We start from the raw sequence: 23,987 nt of genomic DNA on the forward strand, positions 1-23,987 counted from the left end.
CCATCAACTCTGTGCGCCATTTTATTTAAAAGAGTGTGAGCTAGAATCGCAGGTAAAAAAAAAAAAAAACACTCGGTTTCGCACTCTTTGAAGTCAACTTGCTAGATTGACAGGCTCCACTGTTATGCATATTGTTTTTATTGCATATCAAAGTGAAATCGTGTCTGAAAGCCTGTTTCAATCACGTTACTGCAATTTGCGAAACGGTGCAGGACGTTACACTCAGTCACTCGTGTGGAAGCAGACAGAGATTTCACGCTGCTACGTCAATATAGGCCGGTACTTTGAGGCAACGACGTACAACAATGAAGTCGTGATAGACCGTCCTACGTGTGCGATGTTTGTGTTCTGTTGTTCCTTGCTCACGCCTAAACAAATAAATAGAAATAAACACTCAATGAACTGCTACAAATAAATAATGCGTAATTAATGCAACATATAAATGATGTAAAAAAGGAAATATGTTCGAACTCAAGCTAAATAAAAGCATACGAAAAAAATGAACGACTTAACACTGGTGACGTAATAACAGAACAAATGCGCAGCATACGAAAGAACCAAAAGCTCCTAGCTAGCAAAGCAACGAAATAGACTCGTAGCTGTGGAGTTTCTCTTTTGAGTTGCTACAGCAGAAAATAATTTAAATAGCAGAAACAGAATGCATGAAATAATTTGAGACAAGCATACTAGAAATAAACCTAAAGTGTGCTTCGATGAAGCAATTACGGGCCTGCTTGAGCATTCCTCATAAGGTAAAGATTACTCTGAGTTCGCGAAAGAGAAACTGAGACAGAAAGAGACAACTCCACCAGTCTACAACGGTTTCTTTATTGACACAATATTGTAGAGAAAAAGGTTTACAGAAGAAGCCGGTCGATAAGCTAATCTACTCACAACCAAACATACATCATCGCAACGCATGCACCTCGTAAGGAATCAAACTGCAGGCACTGAATAAAGAAAGTGCTACGCAACTCAAGCATAACGATCACAGACGAAACTCAGGCAAATGATAAAAACGATCCGAACCAACAAACTAAGTGTTTAGTCTCTAATAACCCCAAGGCGCTTCGGAGGAAATTAAATCGATCGCGATGAATACCGATTCGCCTTGAGCAGTCGCGTGACGGAGGCCAAATGAATGCATATCTTCTATATTTAGTTTAAATTCCCTAAATGTGTTGTTTGAAATTTCCTTCTTATTATTCTTTCTTTTTTTGTGCAATGATTGATTTGCAGTGAAATAAATAATCAGTATTACGTACCTAAATATGCGTAGAAACTTCTGGTAGGTTATCCAATCGGCGCCCCTTTACCGCAACTCTCCTGACACCTCATTGCAAAAAGCGGCCGAAACGCTCCAAAAATCACCCATTGTTTCGCTAAATATTACTAAAAAAAATGAAACGAAAAACAACGTTGCACCTGAGCCAAGCTTAAGTGCGCGTTCACGAAAAGTCCCTGGGGGATCGTTAGAAACACGATGCGCTCTCGCGCGTCACAGAAACTACAAGTCGAAGCTTGTGTGAAAAATACCGCGTACTTCAATTCATACGCGTCAGGCTGTACACACATCATCACCACCGTAAAAAAAGAAAACGTGCTTACAAACGGGCTATCTACACTTTTACCCTACACGAATGCCTAAAACATCAAGCTCATTAAATGCATTCTTTTCGCTTCATTCTATCGTTTCGGCTCGTCACCAAGCTGTTTCGTTCCCGCTTGCCACAAAACAGGTTGATCGCCAGCTCTTGGGGGGCCCAGTGACGAGCTTTTCAAATCACTCGCACGTAAATTAGCCGAGTACGTTAGTGCAAAGCGTTCAGGAGTGGCACATTTCTGCGAATGCCAGCTCGGCGTGTATACACACCGCTGAACAAATCACAAAGACCGACGTTGTCAACAGGGCTTCCTAGCGTAGCCGTTTGGTGCAATGCGTAAGGGCGATCCGCTCCAGCGATGCTCCACATCGAGGTGCTATGCGCATTGCTTTCTTTTCGCGGAGCACGCGAACGTATACGTTCACATGCAGCTGGTTAGGTATCGCGATCTGCGTGCTTTAAATGCGCCAAAATAGTTTAGCTCACGGTCGACTCCGCTCAGACCAATGTATCCTTACAATTTATACACACAGAACCGCTTATAGCAAGAAGGCAGTGGTGCGCAGTCCAGCGCAAGGTGGAACTCTGCCCTCCATTGGCTACCGAACCCATTGAGTGGAGCGTGATGATGGTTTCACACCAATTGAGAGGAGGAACGTTTCACTTGGCTCCTTCATTGTTTCTAGGCCAAGCTGCAGTTACGCGTCACTTGCGTCTCCGAGGAGACGTGCTTAATCAAATATGCGAAACCGGCGCAGTTCTCTGCAGTGACACGTCAGCGGCGCGAACCGTAAGCGATGTTCAGCTAATTTGATTGGTCGAAACAGCGTGAGTTCTTTATGTGTGAGGAAGCTGCGCGCACAACGAACAAGATAACTCGGGAAAACACAACTGAAATGCCCCTCCCCCCCTTCCGCTGCGTAGAATTAAACTATAGCACGCCCTGTGTCTATGCACGGCGAATGTAAACTGCACTAGGAACATCCGTTATCAGCTGATGTTTCATAACAGCAGCGTTGACCGCCCGTAAGAGCGCAGTAATATTACAAATCAACAGAGAGCAACTGAATAGCAAGCTCAGCGTCAATTCGGTATCCGAGAGCTTGAGCCGGTGAATCCGCTTTCTCCTTGCGTTTTTTACCTTGTCGCCGAAGACGAAATAGTGTTTGCTCTGGACGCTACCTCGTTGTCTCGGTTTTTCGAGTTCACCGCCTGCAAGAAATGAGAAATACAGAGGAAAAGGACACTTAATTTTGCAGATATGCTTTTCCTTTGAAGTAACCTGAACTCGAAACACGAAGCTACACATTTGTTAGAAAAAGAAAGTTTTTTTTTAATCGCTCTTTTTATCGCGTTATCGCTGTTCCCTTCGAGTTCAATAATGTACCAACCAGCCCAATTCAACAGGCTACTGCAATTTTACAAGGAGATCCTTGTCCGATGCATAACATATATATAAAACATGTCGCGCGAGACTGCGGGTGGCACTAATGTGTAACGTTCTCAAAGGCACTCGCAGCCTGATTGTAAGGGCTTAGCTGCTTAACGTCCAAGAAATGGGGCGTTTGGGCTTTGGCCGCTTTGGTCGGGTGTCGAGCCCGCGGTCTCGTGCTCGGAAGCAAAATTTCATAGCCACACTGAGTCGCCCCTGTGGATTCATCCGGGACGGGGGTGAGATAAGACGAGGCAGAGCTGATAAGATAAGCGTAAACGTGCCCGCGCGTGCGCCTTAGACGAGAAGAGACCGCATGGAATAATCCAGAGACGCGGCGTGGCCTTGGCTCGCATCTCCCGCAGCGCATCTCTGCGAAGTGTATATAGGGAAGTATGGGAAAGTATGGGAAAGTACCAGTATGGGAAAGATGAATGGAGGAAACAATCAAAAATAGGAGAGACCCTGAAGTCACGTTTTTTTTTTTAAGCCGGAAGTGTCGCTATTTTGACGCACATCTCCGTTTTGCGTCTCAAATCAGCTCGCAGGAGCAGATGAGCGCGAGCATCGAACTTCAACAAGCTGCCGACAGCGTGCGCAACTGTGGCGCCGTCAGCACGAAACTTCTGCAACAGTTTTAAGGAAGCAGGCGCGCTCTTGTGTTCGTTATATCGTGGCACGTTGAAGAAGACGACGAAGACCCGGCCGCTCCGTGAGTGTCCGAGAGCCTTTGTTGCAGGCTCACACTCACACCCACAGTTCACCCACTCAAAACACTACTTTCAAGCTTACACAACACTTCTCTAGAAATGAACGTGTTTCGATAAGGTCCTATGCCGAAAGCTTTTATGCCACTACGGAGGGCCAGAGCAGCGAGAGCTTCCGGAGTGCGGTTGCTACGGAAACGAGGATGTTTGGACCACCAGTCCCATTGCTCCTTTCCGAAAACCAGCACGTGAGTTCTGTCGCAATCGCTCCAAAACAACTGGGCTGGCTGGGGCCTCTCCTAAGTTTCCCTCCCTCCATGGAAAGATAGGCAGTATACATGTATTTGCCTAAAGTTCGTCCTTATAGCTTCAAACGATCTGATGACTTTGCAAATCGACCCTTTTAAACAAGATATTGCGTTTTAAGTTGAACAATTCAAAATCACTTAACGGCAAGTTTAGCCTCCGCGAGAACCTCCTATAGTTATATACTACATTCCGTTTTGACTACAAACTAAATGTTACTGTGTCCTCTTGCAGAACCAGCTTAGTTCACGGCTCTCTTATTTGGAAAACAAGTTTGTACTGGAACTGCCTGCTTGCTTCCGTCACCACCGTCCCGGACACCGCAAACTTAAGGCAACGTCACACAGCATATCGCCACGGTGGTCTGCGAGCACAACGACAATGTCGACAATGACCACGTTCATCAATGACAATAACAAAACGATGCAGTGCTTTTAGGCTAGACTACTCACCATACTGTGCCGTTTGATAATTTGTAAATAGTAATACATTTTCATTTATCTGTACATTTATGCGTGTACTTCTTTATCTTTATCGAGCGACCACGTTTCACCACCTAACAAATGTTATCGCACAGCGCAGGACGCGCCTGCATGTATGGGAAGTTTCTGGAATGTTATCGATGGTTCCATCCGCTGTCTGTCACGTAACCTTGTGTAATCTGATTGCATGTATGCGCGAAGCGAATAGCATAGGACTTTGTGTAAGACACGCGGGTCCCAACGATTACTCTAGGACATTCGACGACTGATGTACAAAAGCCGACGCACTTAACCCGCTGATAAGATTTTCGACGATCGCCGACTGTGTTCGGCGCTGTCACCGTTCTTTGAGTATAGCACGTTTTTTGAGGGCACAAGTTCGCCCAACAAAACGCGCTAGTTTCGTCATTCCCAGTATTGCTGCTTTCCTCACCGTCACTACTACGCGACAATATCTGTACCTGCAACATTTTTTTCGTATAGATTCGGGTTTATAATCTAAATGATCTTTAATGGTATCTTCGACTGGTCGCCTGTATGCCCCTAAGCAGAGTCGGGTAGATCGGTCGTTTCCCGAGCTCAAAGGTAGGGGACAAGCGCGCAAGCCGAACGTGCGACTCGCTCTCGGAGGACGAAATTGCTGATGCGAAACCCCGTGACTACTGCCAACGTCCGATGTTTCGCCTATCCAAAGCTCCCGGCGCTGCCCAAAAAACCGGCGGACGTGCCGGCGGGACGAACGTTCGTCGACACGCCAGCATGCAGTGGCCTAGGTTGCAAAGGTTACGGTGGGCCGTCGCCAACAGCAGCGACGCGGCGCTGCGATGACGTTTCAATCTCGATGACTGCTCCGACGACAGGGCTCGGAGCGCCTCAGAGCGCTCCGAGATAGAGGAGAGCAATCGAGAAGAACCAGCCGAACGCAGGGCGCGCACCCTCTTTCAACCAGTCGAAGACAACGCCGCTCGCGAGAGCGCTCCAGAGTGCTCAGAAACGACCAGCCGAAGATAGCATAAGTAAGTCAGCTCGTGTATATACGCTGTTAAATCCCACTCCTTTCTGCAATCATTTCGGAGCCGCACGGCGCCTCGTGTGATAACTGTGGTAACGAGGAGACTCTTGCAGCACCTTCTCTGTGACTGTCCTCACTATAATTTACAGAGACGATGGCTCGCAAACGCGATAGGGTGCTTTGACCGAAGACCTCTAACAGAGGAACTTATATTAAAATGCCGCCATCACAAGCCATCGCAGCAGAGGGCGACGAGGGCACTGTTGCAGTTCTTAAGGGCTACAGAATTGGACAAGTGGCTGTAGCATGAACATATGTTCATAGTGCTGCAAGTGCTACTGTGCTGTGCGGTGACAGTGTGCGGCGACAGTAACCAACAGTGATTGTATGTCTGTGCTCCTTTCTTTCTTTATCTCTACTTTATCACTTTACCTCACCCTCCCCTCTTTCCCCAGCGTAGGGTAGCAAACCGGATCTTCCCCTCTCGTTAACCTCCCTGCCTTTCCCCTCCCCCTCTCCTCTCTCTCTCTCTCTCTCTCTCGGAGCCCCAAAATAAACGAATGAGATGAAACGATATTAAATGTCTTCATTGTTCAGGTCAATTCTGACGGCGGCGATACGTGGCGTTGTGCTCACTGGCATAGTGGCGTTCGGAGCTCTGGTGGTCGGCCGGTCCTGGACCATTTGATTCTGCTTTAGCCAAGAGGCGACGAAGGCCACGGGGTCTGGAGGCCTCTGCTTGGCGACGGCCGCGAGGGCCCCAACTAGCGCGTCGCCGACGCTGGAACTCAGGTACTGGGCCTCCTCCGACGTTCTTCCCGTCAGCAACAAGGATTGTGCCAACTGCACCATGTCGGCGCCGCCATTCTGCCCATTCTGTCAACAAAAAGAAGAAAACAAAAGTGAAAAGGCTGGAAGGTGATTCGACCTGTAGTTGAGTTCAATAAAAGATAATGTCTTCCTGTGCGGGTTGAGGCTGAGAATGGGGCGCAGCCACTGCACACGGCACTCTATCGCGTCCATGTCTGGACGTGATAAAGAGGTCAGGGTGAGGCGAGGTTCGGGTTCAGAAAAGCATAGAGGATGAGGCTGAGGCAAGGGGGACACCGTTTGGAATAATATAATGTGAGACTAAAAGGGGAGGACGCGATTTATATTGCTTTTAGTCACCTAGATCGTACGCGTGATGGGTTTGAGGTCTGAAATTTTGAAGCGCCCTGGCTCAAGCGCCCTCTCGAGCTTAGGTGGACGTCGAAGCCCACTTTTGAATGACCTCAGCCATCAGTGGTTGTTGATGTCAGCTGTATATAAACTTAGAGACTGGGAACTGTAGCAGCAACGAAAGTGAAAACAGTGACAGATTTTTTTTGCGTCACTCCGACATTACTTGTTTTGTCCAGTGATAATGGTGGTTCAGCACACTCCTTTATGCCAACTAAACACTCTAGAATTCTCCTACTCTTGCTTTTGATTAGAGAGGGACAAAAACTTGAGGTTTGAAGCTTTTCAGGCATTAATAGCGGTCGTTGACCTAGTGAATGTGGTATCAAGTGGGAGGAAAAAAAGACATTGTGTTATTATTGAAAGAGCTCGACTACAGCACAATCGAAAGCGATTTTTTTATGTTTCGGCTGGCACATGGCAACGGCTCTCGAGGGACTTTATTTACGATAAACATGTAGCTAAAGTGTTTTAGCTTAACCTCGATAACGTCGTGGTGTTGCACTGATTTTCTCGAATAAGCACAACAAGGTAGCTGATTAGTATAACAGGCAGTTCATTAGTATCTAACCACGAATTCCAACAAGCTCTCCGCTTTGAAACCCCAGCAACTAAGGCGAAACTTGCTGCAAAAGAAGAAGAAAGAAAGAAACAATGATAGCACCTAATTAGGAATATATCAGCGACTCAGCATAGAATATATTAACGCTCCATCTCGTTGACCATATTTACACATTGTAAAAGAAAACTTAAGTTTCCTGCCATTAACAAACATTATTATTGGACATGTATTCTATTCGGCTTTTTAGTGCATGCTGTTGATAATGACGTATAATCTTTATACGTTTAGTCAATACCCTTATGAGCAAAGCAATGTGGCATGCTACGACAATTAGAATGGCACAGCAAGCAATCATATTTCTCGACTAAGCTCACGGGACGAGTAAATGACTTACTTGTAACTGCAGCAAACCCAAGGTAAGAGATGGATTGTAGCCTTTTAAACGTCAGAGTGAGGATGGGAGCAGGGTGAGCAAATTTTTGTGTAGGCGAGGGCGAGGGAGAGTCGGTAAATTTTTCAACTTGAGGGTGAGTTGAGTACGTGACTTGCGTCGTGAAGATGATAGAAGAAAACCAAAAATTAGGGCATTTGTCCACCTGTGATCGCATCATTGCTCGCGTGACGGAAGTAGCAGGAGCGGCGGACTGTTAAAACTTGATGAGCGCGCTATCTTCGGGATCGGCTCATACTTTTAGACTGTACTATTTTCGGGATTGGCCCACGAAAAGAGGCTAGAGAAACCCAGATACGGAAAAGTATAGGTACCTCAATAAGGAATACATTGTCTTCAATATGCGGTTATCTACTTCTGTAAACGGAACTTTACCACAGTGAATCGCTCAAAGAACCATTGATCGTTTCGCAAAGGAATACGTTCGACTAATCCGTGGTGTGTTTAGTGATGGCCACGCAAGTCAAATATTGTTGTTGCCAACCGAATACACTGTGTTTCGCTACAGAGTTTCTTGCAATTAAATTTGTGTTCCTTCTCTCTCTTTCTTTAGAACCGACGTTTCAATGCCTAGCGGTTATTTTATTGTTTAACGTCAGTACATTGACGTTTGATCTTTATCCCTGATCGTGACTGGTTTGGCCAGCATAATGACAGATAGAGACACAAAAAGCAAACAGTTAAAATCGCTGAATAACAAGTGAATTTAATTGAAGGAGTATTGTTAAGTTGTCAGTCAGTCGTGCTCTCGTTTACTTTTTTTGTCGTCCTTGCGTAACACTATGCCGGCCGAACCATGCGATGTGCATCATCTAGTCCAGTAGAATACCGAGTTAATACCATATTACTGTGACGCCATGAACAACTCAAAGAGGACACAGAGGTTAGCAAAACGCTTTGTCCATAAGTGGGATGAAACCAATGAAGACAACGCGCGAATCTAACTTGCCGGCCTTTGAGGTGAACAGAGAGGTTGTCAAATTGCAGTCCGAATACGCGAAAGAACGGTTCGCTGACGTGCATTGGCTCAAATAAGTGTGACACTTTTTTTTACTTACGTATGATGCCGTCTCACTGCGAGACGTTGCAGGGGTGGGTACAAAATATGCTTACGTAGGTAACAAATCAAACATGATACAGCACGCATTTGCACGCATACAAAACACGAAATCGCATGAGTGTCCACTGCTCCTTGCAACGTGCCTTAGGGAGAGAGTGAGAAACAAATGAAAGGGAGGGAGGTTAACCAGAAATAAAAAAGGAGACCGGTTAGCTACGTTAGAGCTTCCAAAGAAATATTATAGGTATATTAAAAAAAAAAATTCAGAGTAAGGTTCATCTGCGACGCAGGATCACTACGTTTTTTATACGTTCATCCAATCTTTTGGTGTTCCCTTCGGATTCAAAGTGGCATGAAAAGCGGCGCACCCTCCGGACCTTGTGTGTGCTGCACCTCAAGAAGCCTACCATTCACTCTGAACGCTGATCTGCCACTGAAAATCTCAACTAAAATTTTTTTTATGCTAGTCCTGCGAATGTACGCAGTGAGGAGAAAGTCTCGCATAGGAAGAAAGTGCCATCCACCTGGCTTTAGCACAATGATTTGAAAGGAACCATTTCGGTGTCTGATTGAAAAGCAAACGTTGCAGTCGACAAAAGAACTGGTTCTGGCCCGAAGTTTACTACCCCTCTTCTCCTTCCTGCTGTATTTACGCAGAGTTATTTTTCAAGCTTCAAACACTACAAGTTGTAGAATACCTCTGCTTCCATCGTGCTGCCATTACATAATGTTTAACGGGGGTGAGAAAGCGGAAACTTTCTAAATTCCTTCAGCAGGCAGCAGGCACGGCTGGACCGATCCCTGGACCAGAATTAATTTCTTGTTTTTTTTTTCTGTCCAATATTTAGGCTTTCTTTTCGAGGACACTGAGATAGACCTTCAAGAGTCGTGTGGCAAGGTGACAATCGTTCCTTGTGTAAAACTTTAAGGGACGAGGCCCGACGAACCTTGCCGGCCGGCAGCGTGGTCGACGCTGGCTGGCCCGTTGCAGCAGTCGCGCGACTCGCAGCATGCTCGCCCAGTGGCAGTTGGACCGCCGTCTGCAAAGGTTCGTCGACGGGCTGTCGCACACCTTTCTCGGTTGGTACCGGTGGGGCAGCCACCTGTCCTGGCGCTGGCGGCGCCTCCGGCGCGGCGTTCGACGCCGCTTCCACCGATGGCACTGAGTTTGTCGTTTTCGACGCCTCTGACGCTGTAACCTCGGGCGCTGCTTCTTGCTGTTGCGGTTTTCCGTCGGGCAGGACGGCCGGCTGAGCCACTCCTCCATTAGCCGCGGGAGCTACTGGCGCCGAAGGCGCTTCCGGAACGACAGTCAACGCTTCTGCGAGTAAGAATTTCGTCGGTTAAAAAAAATTATGCCTAAGCCCTGTTACACACTCAAATGCACCTAAGCAAGCGACACCAAAAGCCACATAAAACCGTGTCCTAACATTTCTCGCCAAGTACGCGACCAAAAGCAGGAAAAAAAAGAAACTCGTACTTGTTCAGGGTTGGAGAAAGGGGGCCTTTTCTGCCACGGACACCATCACGGTTGAACACACGTGCTCACACGAACACACGCGATCACACGAACGATCACGTGCGCATGACTTCGGAACTGCAAAGTCCTTGCCTTTCGGCGTACGATACTCAAAAGCAAGCATGTCCAGCCGGACACTAGTGACCGGACGTTCAACAGGCGCAAGCTTTAATTGTTACATGGGTACGCCAGCAACCATATTTTCAAACCTATATGTGACACCGCGGTGCGACAAAGCATTCCTTGTGTGGTGGCATCTCTTCGGAGACTTTAGGTTCGGAGCGACCCTATGGCAGCATCCGTCATCTGGGCATGAGGACCTACAACAGTCGAGCAAAAAAGAGGTGTCCCAAGTGCACGGGTCTCGTGGCAACTACAGGTGCCCGACACCCGATTTGGCTGTGCCCTGAAACACGGGCGAATGCCCGTGTTAGGCTTGAAATGCTAAGACCGGATTGAAGTCGCATGTATACTGCACAGCTAGAACGAGTGGACGCGGGGAAAAAAAGAGTGACGGATCATCCTCCCAGCTGCGTTAGCCGTAGTACTTCTTAAAGTATTACAGTGTATCCATAACCACGTTGTATCTATAGTAACTGCATCTCCGTCTGCCACCTTTCACAATTTGTGGTTCAGGCGCAGAACCTTATGCACGCCAGACCGACGTTTACGAACCGGAAGCTACGTGACACCTTCTGTAATGCCGATTTATGTCAAGCATGCCGCTTATACATGCCGGCTGCCATGTAAACAGTCGTCCTCTATCTACCGAATGACCCAGCAGCTTCGCCCGGGACCTTACGGCGCTGATTTTCGGCCTATACATAAACGGCTTCCTGAATACAAACTTCATTATAGGCGATATGCGACAAACACGTGTGGTACAAACACTGGAGGAGAACTATATACGAATTCTGTGCTCCTTGAAATGTGCAACAATGTTTTAAACCAATGTGCTTATCTAGATACATTATTTAACTAAGGAGAACACGTGGTGTAACATACGGTAGAGTAACTATATACATGGACTCACCGGGCGCATCTGCGGCTGCGGCGGGTGTGGACGGTCTCTGCCACACGTCCGCTTTGGCCGACTTGTCGTCGTCCGTTGGCGTGTGGTAGTTGGCGAGGAGGTCTCTAATGCTCAGCTCCTTGGGATTCTTCAGGTAGTATTCCGGCGTGTGCCCCATCTGCGAAGGTCGCGCGAGTCGGCGGTGACGTGTTCCTCACTTATTTACAGCCCACCTGATCGTAGCAGAATGGCGCAATGAAAACACACGCGCATTTCTGGGATACCACGTCATACACGGGAGGCACGGGATGGGGGAGAGAGAGAGAGAGAAAGGGAGAGAGAGAGGTAGCGCATTCCCCCTCCCCCCAACATAAACCTTTCCTTCTCATTACTCTGACTTCACAGCTAGGAAAAATTTGTCCTCGCGCTGGATCACACTGTAATATACGAGTCGTTTGTTCAAATAGCCGACATTACATTTTATGCTCTTCTCGCACTCGGACGCCATCGCGCCGCCGCTCTCGTCGAAATCAGCCACGACCCGACGCGACAGACAGGAGACGGATAATAAAAATACAGGTTCTCCAACCTTCTTTAATTGCGCAAGGAAAGCTTTTTTCTTTACAACGAGCGTAGGCACAAATATTTCAGTTGACGTATCGGTGGAGTGCCTATGTAATGCTAGTTACGTACCTTGTCCTTGATGGCCTCGTCAGCGCCAGCCTTTTTGAGAATGTCGAAGTAATTTTGGGCCTCGAGCACGACGGCTGCGTAATGCAGCGGTGTTCGCCCTTCCTGCGAAAAGCGAAGCACGCCCGGCATTACTGTCGTTAATGACAACATTCGCGTAAGCATATCGTCGTGCCTCGTCATATTTGTCAATCGATGGCCAACAAACAATAATAATAATATATGAGGTTTTACGTGCCAAAACCACTTTCTGATTATGAGGCACGCCGTAGTGGAGGAATCCGGAAATTTAGACCACCTGGGGTTCTTTAACCTGCACCTAAATCTAAGTACACGGGTGTTTTCGCATTTCGCCCCCGTCGAAATGCGGCCGCCGTGGCCGGGATTCGATCTGGCCAACAACCAGTCAAGCTAAGAACGTTAGGGTGAAAATTAGTTTCTTAATTATTTCTGCATTTCAATAAAGAAACGGTTAATTTCCTCTAACTTTTCCTTGCCTTTTATTGCCAGTGGGTTTGAAAACATTGTTACTAAAAATTGAGCCCTTAGTTTTCCGTGATTCCCCTGCTCATTGCAACATTAAAGCTTAGGAACACCACACTTTCTTCGGCTACATTTTCCAGCACATAGCTTCACTTTACACTTTGTGCGTATTATCCCCAGCCCCATTCCTGACAGAGGTACTGCGTGCTCTTAATCGCCGACTGCAGATGCACTTGCGAACAGTATTGAGACTACCTACCACAACGTCTAAAGTTAGGAGATGGCGCCAATTCGCAAAAATAAATGCCATGTCCTCCAGCATTCGTGGGCGAGCCAGTGATACTGCCGGGCGCAGCACTCCTGCCGGGGCTTCTGTAGGGCGTCCTTCATTGATCGCAGTTTCGTGTGAACGAAGACGATCTGTCACCACTGTACGTATACTTAGCCTCACGCAATGAGTGCACGCGTGTAGCACTGAGGTATCCAGCAAATTCTAGATCATCGAAAGCTTACCGTATATATGACGATCGGTGGACCTTACAACGAGTTCGCACACAAGGGATAGTGACAACTAATGTCACAGACGACGGCCGACCAAAGGCAAGGAGTTATTATAAATAAGGAAATTGTGAGTTCGGCTCATTGAGACCATGCAGCGTGCAAGGCACAAGCGCGCGGGGAGAAAACACACTGCTGTCTGTAACATGTAAAGTTAACATTCTGCAGTCACAAGAAGCACGTATTGTTTCTCGTCTAAAGAAGGAAGGGATCGATGCCTGGTCTCGAGACACACTTACGTTGTCCGGTCCGTCCAGCGTCTCGGGAAAGCGCTCGACGATGTAATTGAGCACGTCCGTGTGTCCGTGCAGGACGGCGAGGTGCAGGGGGCTGGCGCCAAGGCGGTCGCGGCTGAGCGCGAAGCGTTTGCGAGTCAGCACCTGGCGAACCTGCGCCATGTTACCGCTCACCACCGCCTCGTGCACCGTCCGGATGCGATCCTGCGAGCAGACGGGCACGCAGCGAATGAGAAGGGACGAGTGGCCTCCTTGTGCACCCCGCTCCGCAGCAGGAGGCCCAACGTATACCGGTGAACGCAGACAAAAGCGTCAGCGTACCAAACGTAATTTGCAGTAAGATTTTCAGGAAATGCGTTGCTCAAAGCGTGAAAGTATCTGTAAGAAATATAGTGTAGAGAGCATGTGTGTGTGTGTGTGTGTGTGTGTGTGTGTGTGTGAGAGAGAGAGAGAGAGAGAGAGAGAGAGAGAGAGAGAGAGAGAGAGAGGGGCAGCGACGTTAGTCGGTTTGCCCCTGGTTTGGTATACACTACGCTGGCGAACGGGGAAGCGGGAAGCACAAAAAAAAGTACGTAAAAGGAAAAAGAATGGAATATAGCAATGGATGCGTGCGTATCCAAAACACCGTTCACCATGCACTCAAAGAAGGTCGCATAGTCTATTCGTATTTAAGATGTGCAGCAGTGCTCTGGTGAACTTCCGTGCGGATGACGCTCAAATTCACGGTCTCAATATCTTTAAATTTGTGAACGATCTGTCGCCCTGTCGGCTTAGAGCCGCACACGGAGCCTGTCTTTCATCATCAAAAGAAGGGCAGTAGATGAGGATACGTAGCTGTGGACCTCGGTCGCAATCACAAATGTTGCGCGATACACGAGATATGTCAACATTGGGTAAGTACGCCGTTTAACCAAATCCGTACACTGCGGTCAAAGTTACAAGAGTCACGCCTGCCACTGAGAAAGGAAGGCCAGGAGGTGGGTTCATCCCCTTTGTCATTGTGACGCATTTCACGCCGCTAGTCAAAGCGTGGTCCCTTTGCCCAACTGCTATATATCGTGTGCGGCAGGATTAGTGGTGAACAGTTGATGAACACTTCCCCTCGTACTTGTCCCCGATTGGCTTACGCTATCGGTAGTTTTGACTGCACTGCACTGATTTGATGAGATGTAGTAAAGGCGGTGTTCCAAGTGTAAAAGAAAAGAAAACGGCTTAGTAAATTCGGTAGCGCCTAATAGCATTTCTTGGGATACAGGAGCGATCCAGACTGGGCTGGTTGGCACAACATTAAGGCGGGAAGAAACAGCGCTTAAGACGCGAAAGTGAAGGCACGACAGACAAGGCACACGACAGCCACAGCGCCTTGTCTGTCGTGCTCTCACTGTTAGTTCCCGTTCTCTCAAGATACATTTTTATTTTTGTGTTTGCAAAGCTCATGTTATTTATCTTGAAATGAACTCAGCCGCTTACGAGATAGAGAAGAAACAGTCAAGTAACGCGACATCCGAGCGACCGCAGAAAACTACGCAATTGACACTTGCGTCAGCCCATGACCAAGAGTTAATTTGTCCCAGGTGGAAACCCGATTGCTCTCGCGCGGTCATATACAGTACACACCATGTAGGCGGGAACGAGTCCCAGGAACTCTTGGACTTGCTTATCGTCGGACGTCTTGTTGAGTAGCCGCTCCCCCTGGCCCGCGATGACCACGTGCTCGAGGCGCAGCAGATCGCCTTCCTTGATCCAAACGTCGATGAGCTCATTCAATCGATCTGAAATGGCACGTCTGCACCTCGTTTTGCGCCAGCACCATAAGCATAAGCTCAGCTATGTCAACATATCTGCAGCCTGGCTACTCGGACGGTCCGGGAAGCATTTTACAGAAAGGAAACGAAGCAAGCAAAACATTTTACCATAACCCTTTACAGAAGCAAAAGTCCTAATTTTTTTACAGTAGCACTGACCGACCGCAAGCGCCAAATACCTATTATGCTTGTACTTTTAGTAAGAAGTTATGCTAAAGGGCGCTGTGTGTTTGGGGAGAGAGAGAGAAAAAAAAGTTACAATGGTCGGGATGCAGACAGAGAAAGAATGCTAAAATGGCAGCTCCACGGAAACAGTGGCACGTTTGCGGTTGTCAAAGGAACGCTCGGAGTTTAAATATTTTACAAGAACTTGCTGCTTGAGGGATTCCACTACCGTCACTTGGCACAGCTGCGCAGTGCTCGCTGTAGGTAAAGGCTACACCTTAATAGACCTTGACTTTTAACGGTTTCTGTAACGGCAACTTAGTGAGACTACACGAACATGCTGGAAAGAAAGAGTGGTACATAGGCGGAATGTATGATATAATCGCCTTGTCGGTTAAAACTACTGTTCCAGCGGTCGGTGACGTGATAGGCATTTTCAGTGAAGACGGTTGCACATATACGGTTGGCTGCGGATCAATAATTTAACGACGCCGTTGGACATAGTGCTGACTTCCGAAACGGCTTTAATTAGGAGCTTCTTTTTGTTTTGTTTTTCAATTGTCCGGAGACGCGGTAGTCGGAATACAGATATCCGTGCTCAATACTCAGCTTTCACGTTGCAGAAACGACGCGTTAAACGAAGACTCATTCTACGCGTTTCACAGTGCCGTTGTCTTGTGACCTGCGACGCTTTCTATACAGAATAACCAGTTAATATTGTTGCGTGTGGAAAGACACAGACAGAAGAGACTATTTACAGGCTATTTATACGAGCCAGGCAGCCAGGCCGACACTCGCTCACGCCAAGCGCACCGACCACCTTCATCGTCGTTCTCGCGGCGGCTCGTTTCTTGAGCATCGCTCGATGATATCGTAATAATATTTTACAAATACAACTTGTGAACGCAATGTTACGTCAAATCACGCACTATCTGTGCACATTTGTGCTACCAGTATAAAACGCATACTATACGTTTGGTCGCGAACATAAGTAATTCGCTGTGGTCGCTGCTCGCAGAAACGGGTCACTCCGCTCGTTCGGTTATAAACAGCGTCAGATCTGCAACGCCTTCCGCGTAATAAATACGTCATATTTTGCGACATAAGAGTATGAGACTTACTGTTACACCGAATTGCATGACGCTTACTTATATCTCTATGTCGTACGTGACACACTGATACCCTTTGGGCGCGCATGCAAGCAGCGAGAGAAATCTCTCTAGCCTTCGTAGGTAGCGTTGTCTGCTGTGTTACGGCGGATGATGGATATGGTAGAAGATTTTTCATCAGCCCCGCCACACATGGCTGACATTGTTGCCGCGTGAGGGTTACACGAATAAAAAGAACTGTCACACTGTCACTTATGTCTGTGTCGGCAGTGGTTTATCGGTTGGAATATGAGAAGGAAAGCGTGGGGAACACAGGTTACGATTCTTCTCACACAGTCTCCTCGTTAGTAAAAAAGAACTGCAGGCCTCAAGCACTGCGAGAATCGTTGTAAGCTAAACTCCGATGAGCCGGCAAAACAGTAGACTCCGAAAAAAAAAAGCACCATTTCGAGCGTGTGTGCGATGACAGGAGCAATGTGACAACAACGTCGATAGTAATGACGGCTACGGTGACGGCATGACGAATTAATTTATTGCACTCCGGTAAAGGACACGGTACAAGCTGTTAAGTTATGACTTCGGCCAATGCACAACGCTATAATATGTCACATGGCGTTGAAAAGCGCCAGTTGCCATTGGGAAAGGAAGGGGTAAAGTATGCCGACCCTGAAGGCGGGCGCAGTGTCACGGTGTTCGTGTCGTTCTTCTACTAAGAAAGGATGAGGGAAACTGGCGCGCTGTCACTTTTATGAGCAACTTATGAGCAAAGAACAGTGGTAACAGTGACAATTTTCATTAAAGCATCCATCTTTTATAGTGCAAAGTTACCTATGCCTGCAACGATCCCGGCTCACATTCTTCGCATTATTAATGCACAGCACGAAGCTATAGATGCGTCATCAGGCGCGTACGGGAGGAGACAACGTGTAAGACGTCACAACGAAACATTCGATCACAACGCAACCAGCTGCGGCGCGAAATCTACACCCCAGCGACGACAAAAGAAACTCAAGGATGTAGGTAACGAATGTTCTGCACTTAATGTGTCCCAGTGGTTCAAGAGATGACACACAACCTCACCGAAACGTGACGAGACAACAAGGGTGCCAAGGGTGCCTGTGGTCTCGATGCTTCCCATGGAAAGTGGTTGACCATACCTTCTACAGTCGGACGTTCGTATACGGCAATTACCATGCCTTGGGAAGACTGGCGAAAAGAGAGCTTTCAAGATCATTATTTGAACAGACAAAGGCTGCCTGTCACTTAGAAATGACGCTTATAGGTAGCACTCTTTCTTTCCAGACAGGAGCCGCAGTTTGATTTGGGAAACACTTATACACGTGCTCAGGTTGTTACCGATAAAAGAACGATTTATCATAACGTTACCGCCATGCTGTTATTGCTATCATTCCTGCCACGTACATAAATTCACACAGTAGGAAAAATGGTGCTTGTAAGAGTGAGAGCCGGCGTGCGTTTCTTGGCGTAATTCGATTGGACGCGGTAAGCGTGATTTCATTTGCTTCCTTTCTAATGAACGCCGACGACAGTGGGTTTTGAATTTCTGCACAAGAGTCTTAGCTATGGAGGGAATGCACGTATGGCTGAACTTCGCCTGGTCAAAAAAAGCTCTGAGGTGCTATGCAGGATACGCCCGAGTTTATCGCTCGCCTGATTTTGCTCGACGGCAGTCAGTGAATAAAGATAGCGGGGAACGGGCGAAGGAAGCAGACAATAAAATGTCGAGATGGTGTCGACACGGAGTGCAGCCTGCGCACGCCGCTTCCTCATTTCAAACACAGCAAATAGGGGGATGTTACGCACCAGCGCCGCTTGTTGTTATCACTGGAACATCGCAATACAGTGACTGTCCCGTTATTTACCTACATTCTCGGCGCAAGACGCTTGCCACGCCTTTCTGGGACGCGTCACGGGCGTGTTTCCTCTTTCGGACATTATCTGTCTATCCATCATCGTATGCGAACAATGCAGACGTGGAACATTCTTACGCCAACCCTTTCCTTTCTTTCGAATACGTTAAAAGGTAGATTTTTGCCATAAGCTACCTGGGCAGGTGATGTACAGTGTGGAACTACACACAAATGAAAGAAGGCACGAACGGTTTGACGATGTGACTTTTTCGGCTTCCCATGAGCTCATTCATGACCAAGTGATTATAACCCAACAGCGAATCTAGTTAATCCAATGAAGTTGGAAACGTGCCAAGAGTTGGATTTTATGTCTTGACACCATTAGCTCATTCTTCTGAGGGCGCCGCCAGAGCTCGCGCAGAGCCAGAGCTTTGCCAAACTGAGGCCTTCCCGCATAGCGCCCCCAACCGAAATTTCCGGAGTCCCCCACTACGGCGTGCCTCAAAATCAGAAAGTGGTTTTGGCACGTAAAATCCCATAAATTTATTTATACATAGCGCCCCCAACTATTTACCGTGTAGTTTACGTTGCGGGTGTAGCTGGCAAGCCTTTACATATATTATATATTATATATTATATTATTAGGTTCCAAGCCATAAAACAGACACAACGTGTCTCCAAGCAAAGCCGCAAACAATCAGTGGAAATTGTGAACACGCGAACTTGCGCTCGCAGAACAAATGTTTTTCACTAGGCCATCACAGGAGCGCAGTGAAAGCCAGTTATTTCTGCGAGAAAATAGAGATCAGATGCAGGAACTATCGAAACCTAGCCCTCATATTTGGCGCCTAAGTGTAAGTCTGCCCGTAACTGGCTTGACACGCAGCGTCAGTGCAGGAATGGCGACGCGCATATAGTTACGTTTAATACACAATGTGAAGATCAGAAGCAATAGGCGTGTTTAGTGCTGGGGCTGCAGCGTTGCAGCAAACGCTTACCGAGAAGGAACAGTATTAAGATACCCGTCCTGTCAATGCAAGGACAGAATGATAGAGATGGCAACAAGGCATAGTGCAGCGTGCGCACGCATGATATCTTTTTTTTTTAGTCTCTTAAAGGTGTGACAGGTGACGAAGAGTGAACTAAAGGGAGAATGAAATTGTGACTCAGCTCAAATGTCAGCTGCCATACCGGGGCAAAAGCGACGCGAAAGTGAATGGTGAGTGACGATGGAGTATGCGAAAAGCACGGCGGGAGTGTGGTCAGGCACAGAGGTGATATGTCGCATAGGTGTCGCAGTGGCTCGCGAGTGAGTGTCGCACTCCCGCTTGCAAGGACTCTCGTTCACAGGCCAGTGTTGGTGGATGAAAGGAGGTGTTTGTGGTGTCTGAACAGCGGTACCGATGAAGTGCTCCCGGGGATATCTGAACATGCGCACGGCGTGTCTGCCAAGAAGCTGGGTGCGCACGCGTCAGCTCCGAACACTGTATGCATACTCACCGAGTTGCGCCGACGTGTTACTTGACACTTTAATCCCCTTATCGTTCGGGCGCTTTCCCGCGCTTCGCTGGCGTGGCTCTCCCGGTTCCGGCTTCTCGTGAGAGTTGGTCGACACCCGTGGCTTTGACTTCGGCGCTTCATTGAGTGCGTTGTCACTGTCGACACCGACCTGTTCTTTTGGAGCCACTTCTTTGGTAGGCTTAGTTGCGACAGATGCAACTGAACTGTTCGACACTGCTTCTTGGTCTTTGGATTGCTCTTGCGAATCCATTTGGTCTTCTTTTGCACGAAAACTCGCTTCTTGTTCGTTTTTGACGCCTTTGTACTCTTGGCCCGAGCTTTGAATGTCATGTCCGTGTTGTTTAATTGCTTCACTTCGCGTGACGATTGAGGGATTTTCTTCCGCCCCTTCAGGAACGCGAGTAGCTATCGTGTCTTCATTGGTAACTTGAGTGCCCACTGAGCCTTGAGCTTGCAACACTTCTTCCTTGGTTGCATCGAAAGCAGCGACACTCAGACTTTTTTGCGACTGTGAAGCACTGCGATCTCTAATTTCATGCTCTGTTCGGATTGTTGTTTCACCTTCCTGCTCTTTCTCCCCTTCGTGTTCATCTTCTCGGTCAGCCTCTTTCTCGGTCAGCTTGTGTAGAGTAGCTGCATCGCCTTGATGGTCATGACTACTGCTCGTCAGTATGGCAGGAATATCGCTGGAGCCCTTTGCTGCCGGTCTTGCGCCATCTGGATCTCCTCTTTTCTGTTCTGTGCCCGATTTACCTGTGACAAGTGTGGCTACGGAGTTAGCTCTTGAAGCTTCATTCATACTACTGGTCATTGTCCTCGTATCAGAGGAACCATGTTTAGTGTCCTTCGACACATTCTTTTCATCGATATTCAAAGAATGTCGAGACGAGGTCTTAGACAAGTGCTCCTTCATGGACGCCATACTGCTGCTTCTTCGAGGGTTCTGCATTCCGTTCTTCTTTACTTCTTTTGCACCTACGGGCTTAACAGCTGGCTTTTGATCCGGCACAAGCTTTGATTTCTTGCCGAGCTTGCTGGATGGTGGCTTGTTGGTATCCTCATTCGCTCCTTGATCCACTTTCTTCGCAGTTTCTAAAGGTTTTTTATCTTGACTCTCATTACTGTCCTTTTGGTCCTTAGAATCAGCCCCATCGACTTCTAGGGCTGCGTTCTCAATACCTCCTGTCATCGCTTCGCTAGAAATGATGGCCTTGGGCATCTCATTCTGAGTTTCGCCATGGGCGATGACGTGGTCGTTGCTTTTGTCAAGCTCAAGCGTTATATCATTTGACTTGGTTAAAATTGCAGTGCCATTTCCTCGGTCACTGCTCTGATCCTCTTTTGTATCCGCCTGGGCCTCTGTATTATCCTTATCGACAAAAGTATTATCTGAAGAATTAGCATTGTGATCATTCTTGAGCACATTTTTCGAAAGACCCGGGCCGTTGAGAACCAAAGCACTGTCGGGCTTCAGCTGTCCAGAAACAGGATCGTTTTCTTCTTCATTTGAGTTGCTTGCCTGCTGATCGCGCATGACTTCACTAGCTTGGCTCTTGTCGCTTTCGCATTGTGTATAACTATCCTGATTTTTATCATCGGCTTGAGTCTTACCGCCGCCAGCAGAGCTTTCACACTTTCCTCCAAGACCGCTCTCTCCTGTAGACGATTCCTTTTGTATGTTTTCTACGTTAGGACTTTCTCTACGATTCACGCTGTTTGTAGAGCCGTCACATTGGTCAGCCGGAGTAGCAGCTTTTTCGGCACCGCTTTTCGCTTTGACGTCTACAACACTCTTCAGCTCAGGAGTGACGCCTCCGCTTCTCGAATCCTTGAGGAGTTCCACATGTTCCATGACGTGAGGCGCCGCGCCATTTTCTGGTAGCCCTTGAAGTTCCTTAAAGGGTGCAGGTACCTTTAATTGTTTGGACTCATCGGCTCCATTTGTAAGGCTAGTATTGGCTTGGCTACATTCTTTACTTCCATCTTCAATTACTGCGTCGCTTTTGTTGCCCGCGCTGTGATCACCCTCGCTCTGACTCATTTTCTGATGGTATCCTTCTGCAAGTAATTCACCGGCAACGTCGCCATTCTGAACTTGACGCGCGACGTCAGCAGTCGCCCCTTGGCCGACGTGGCTTTCACCATTAGCACTTGTTTCGCTTACTGCATTTTTCGAAGAAAGCGCTACGCCTTCATCCATTGCGACAATATTACGCTGCTCACTCGACTCTATACTCTTTGCATCCTCGCCATTTTTCTCCCCACCGATCTCTTCGACGCCCGCACCAACCATCCCTCTTTTGGCGACTTCAGTTTCAGCGTCACCAGAGGCACGCTGCCCTTCTTTGATTAGACCGGAACTGTTCACTCTATGAACAGCACCATCGTCGGGGGAGACAGTGACGACAGTGGGCGGGGAATCAGAAGAGGAGGAGGAGGAGGAGGATGCATCAACAGCGCCTTCTCCCGACAACTCTTGCTGGTCACTACGACCGTCCTTTGGGAGGGCGCCGGCGGCCTCTGCGTTCGGCGCTGGGCCATCGATAACGGCTCCGAGCATCGCACCCTCGACCACCGCGTCTTTGGCCGCGGCAGCACCGCTCTCTGAGGAAGCCGACGCTGGAGTAGCAGAGCCCTTACCTCCTCCGTCGCTCGAGCCACTCTGGCCAGATTCGTTACCGCCGGGCTCAGTCGCCTCTTCGTTCGTGGCGCCGGCCCGTTCGGCGCTTTCGTCGCCGCGGCCTACGCCGTCGGCAGCGTCGCCGACTGCTCCGAGTGCGCCTTTGTCGGCGGGCACCGTTATGGTCTCGAGCTCGGTGCTACGCGCGGCTGTTTCGACGGCGGCCGCCTTCGTGTCCTGAACTGAGGACGAGCGCTCTCGCGACGTTTCGTGCGTGGACGCCGTGGATCTTGACCGCCGTTTTCGGCTGTTCTTTAGGTAGTACTCCGCAGTCTTCCCTTTCTAGAAAAATAAACAAAAAAGAACGACAGTTAGAAAGAACGGCGATGGTGTGGCAAATCATACTTGTTCCGTTTAGAACCATTAAGGCACACGAATTTACAAGGCGCGTACACGAATTGTTGCTTATGTTTATCTGGCATGAATAGAGAGAAATCTTATGAGAGCACATGTATCGTTTTTTTATTTACATACTGGCTTTTGCGCTTCTAGGTATAGGCTATATTTGAAGACCTGCACTCATTAGGGTACTTCTTCCCTATCACAATGATGATGGTCATCGTCATCACGTTCACGAGAGTTACATATGCCGCTGTTAACTTTTGAGCGTAATGAATCAGGTCAGTGTTAAAATTTGGTCGTTAGGTTTGACAGAACGATATGTATACAGTCATGCGCGGCAGGCTTAAATATTCAGTGAAATTTGGAAGAATGAAATGACTAAATATGAAACACTGCAAGTCTCTTCGCCGTGACGTATTAACTATTCAACCATTGGGAGAGTCAGAAAAGTGCGCCATTATTGTAATTCTTCACCTGGTCCAATGCCTTGGGGTCGGCTCCACTATCCACCAGGAACTTGAACATTTCGTGATCCCTTCGAAGTGCCGCTAAATGCAATGGGTTCCGGCCATGCTGAGAAAAGACCAAAAAAGGGCGTTAGCCATTGCGTGTAACTGAAAATACGAGCAAACAAACAAGACATACAAAAATAATTCTGAGTTTCATAACGGAAACTTGCAAACGAAGTGTCCAGTGGGTAACGGCCGGACCTGCTTTTCGCGTGTGCTGTCGTTCACAGACGTAACTTTACTCGGGCCAATTTAGCACACGTATAGCGTAACACTTGTTACTCACAGGGTTGGTGCGTACGACTACGTTAAAGACACAACCATAGCGTACCAACCTGTCCTGGCTTTCGCTTTCAGTTTACGAAAGCGAAGAAAGAAATATAGAAGGAAAAGAAGGAAGAAGGAAGAAAGGAAAGTAGAACAGGAGGAAGAAGGAAGGAAGGAGAAAATGAAGAAACGTTTGCCTAAATGCGGGAGCACAACGCGAGCGTGGTACATTTCATGAAAATTTAAGTGTTTGATAGTGCACTATAGAATTTGGTTCTCGTGCACTCTACCTCTCGCGATGCCGGCGTAGAAAATAAGCGTCGACATATCGCTCGCACCAAACCATAAGATAATTTTCTGACCGCGAAGAACTGGGGAAACTG

The 23,987-nt window shown here is 47.9% G+C and overlaps 1 protein-coding gene across 1 annotated transcript in view; it reads right to left on the bottom strand.

Moving 5' to 3' along the window:
* LOC126540686 (uncharacterized) overlaps window positions 1–23,987 on the bottom strand; it is an 82,565-nt gene that overhangs the window by 13,689 nt on the left and 44,889 nt on the right. The window contains exons 16-24 of the mRNA XM_055076496.2: window positions 23,303–23,401; window positions 19,786–22,768; window positions 14,953–15,107; window positions 13,339–13,539; window positions 12,062–12,163; window positions 11,390–11,546; window positions 9,785–10,158; window positions 6,180–6,419; window positions 2,746–2,816 (exon numbers count right to left, since the gene is read on the bottom strand). Coding sequence (XP_054932471.1) covers window positions 2,746–2,816; window positions 6,180–6,419; window positions 9,785–10,158; window positions 11,390–11,546; window positions 12,062–12,163; window positions 13,339–13,539; window positions 14,953–15,107; window positions 19,786–22,768; window positions 23,303–23,401 — 4,382 coding nt within the window. The remainder of the gene's footprint in view (window positions 1–2,745; window positions 2,817–6,179; window positions 6,420–9,784; window positions 10,159–11,389; window positions 11,547–12,061; window positions 12,164–13,338; window positions 13,540–14,952; window positions 15,108–19,785; window positions 22,769–23,302; window positions 23,402–23,987) is intronic.

Source organism: Dermacentor andersoni, chromosome 2, assembly GCF_023375885.2.
Source record: "Dermacentor andersoni chromosome 2, qqDerAnde1_hic_scaffold, whole genome shotgun sequence".
NCBI classification, from domain to species: Eukaryota; Metazoa; Arthropoda; class Arachnida; order Ixodida; family Ixodidae; genus Dermacentor; species Dermacentor andersoni.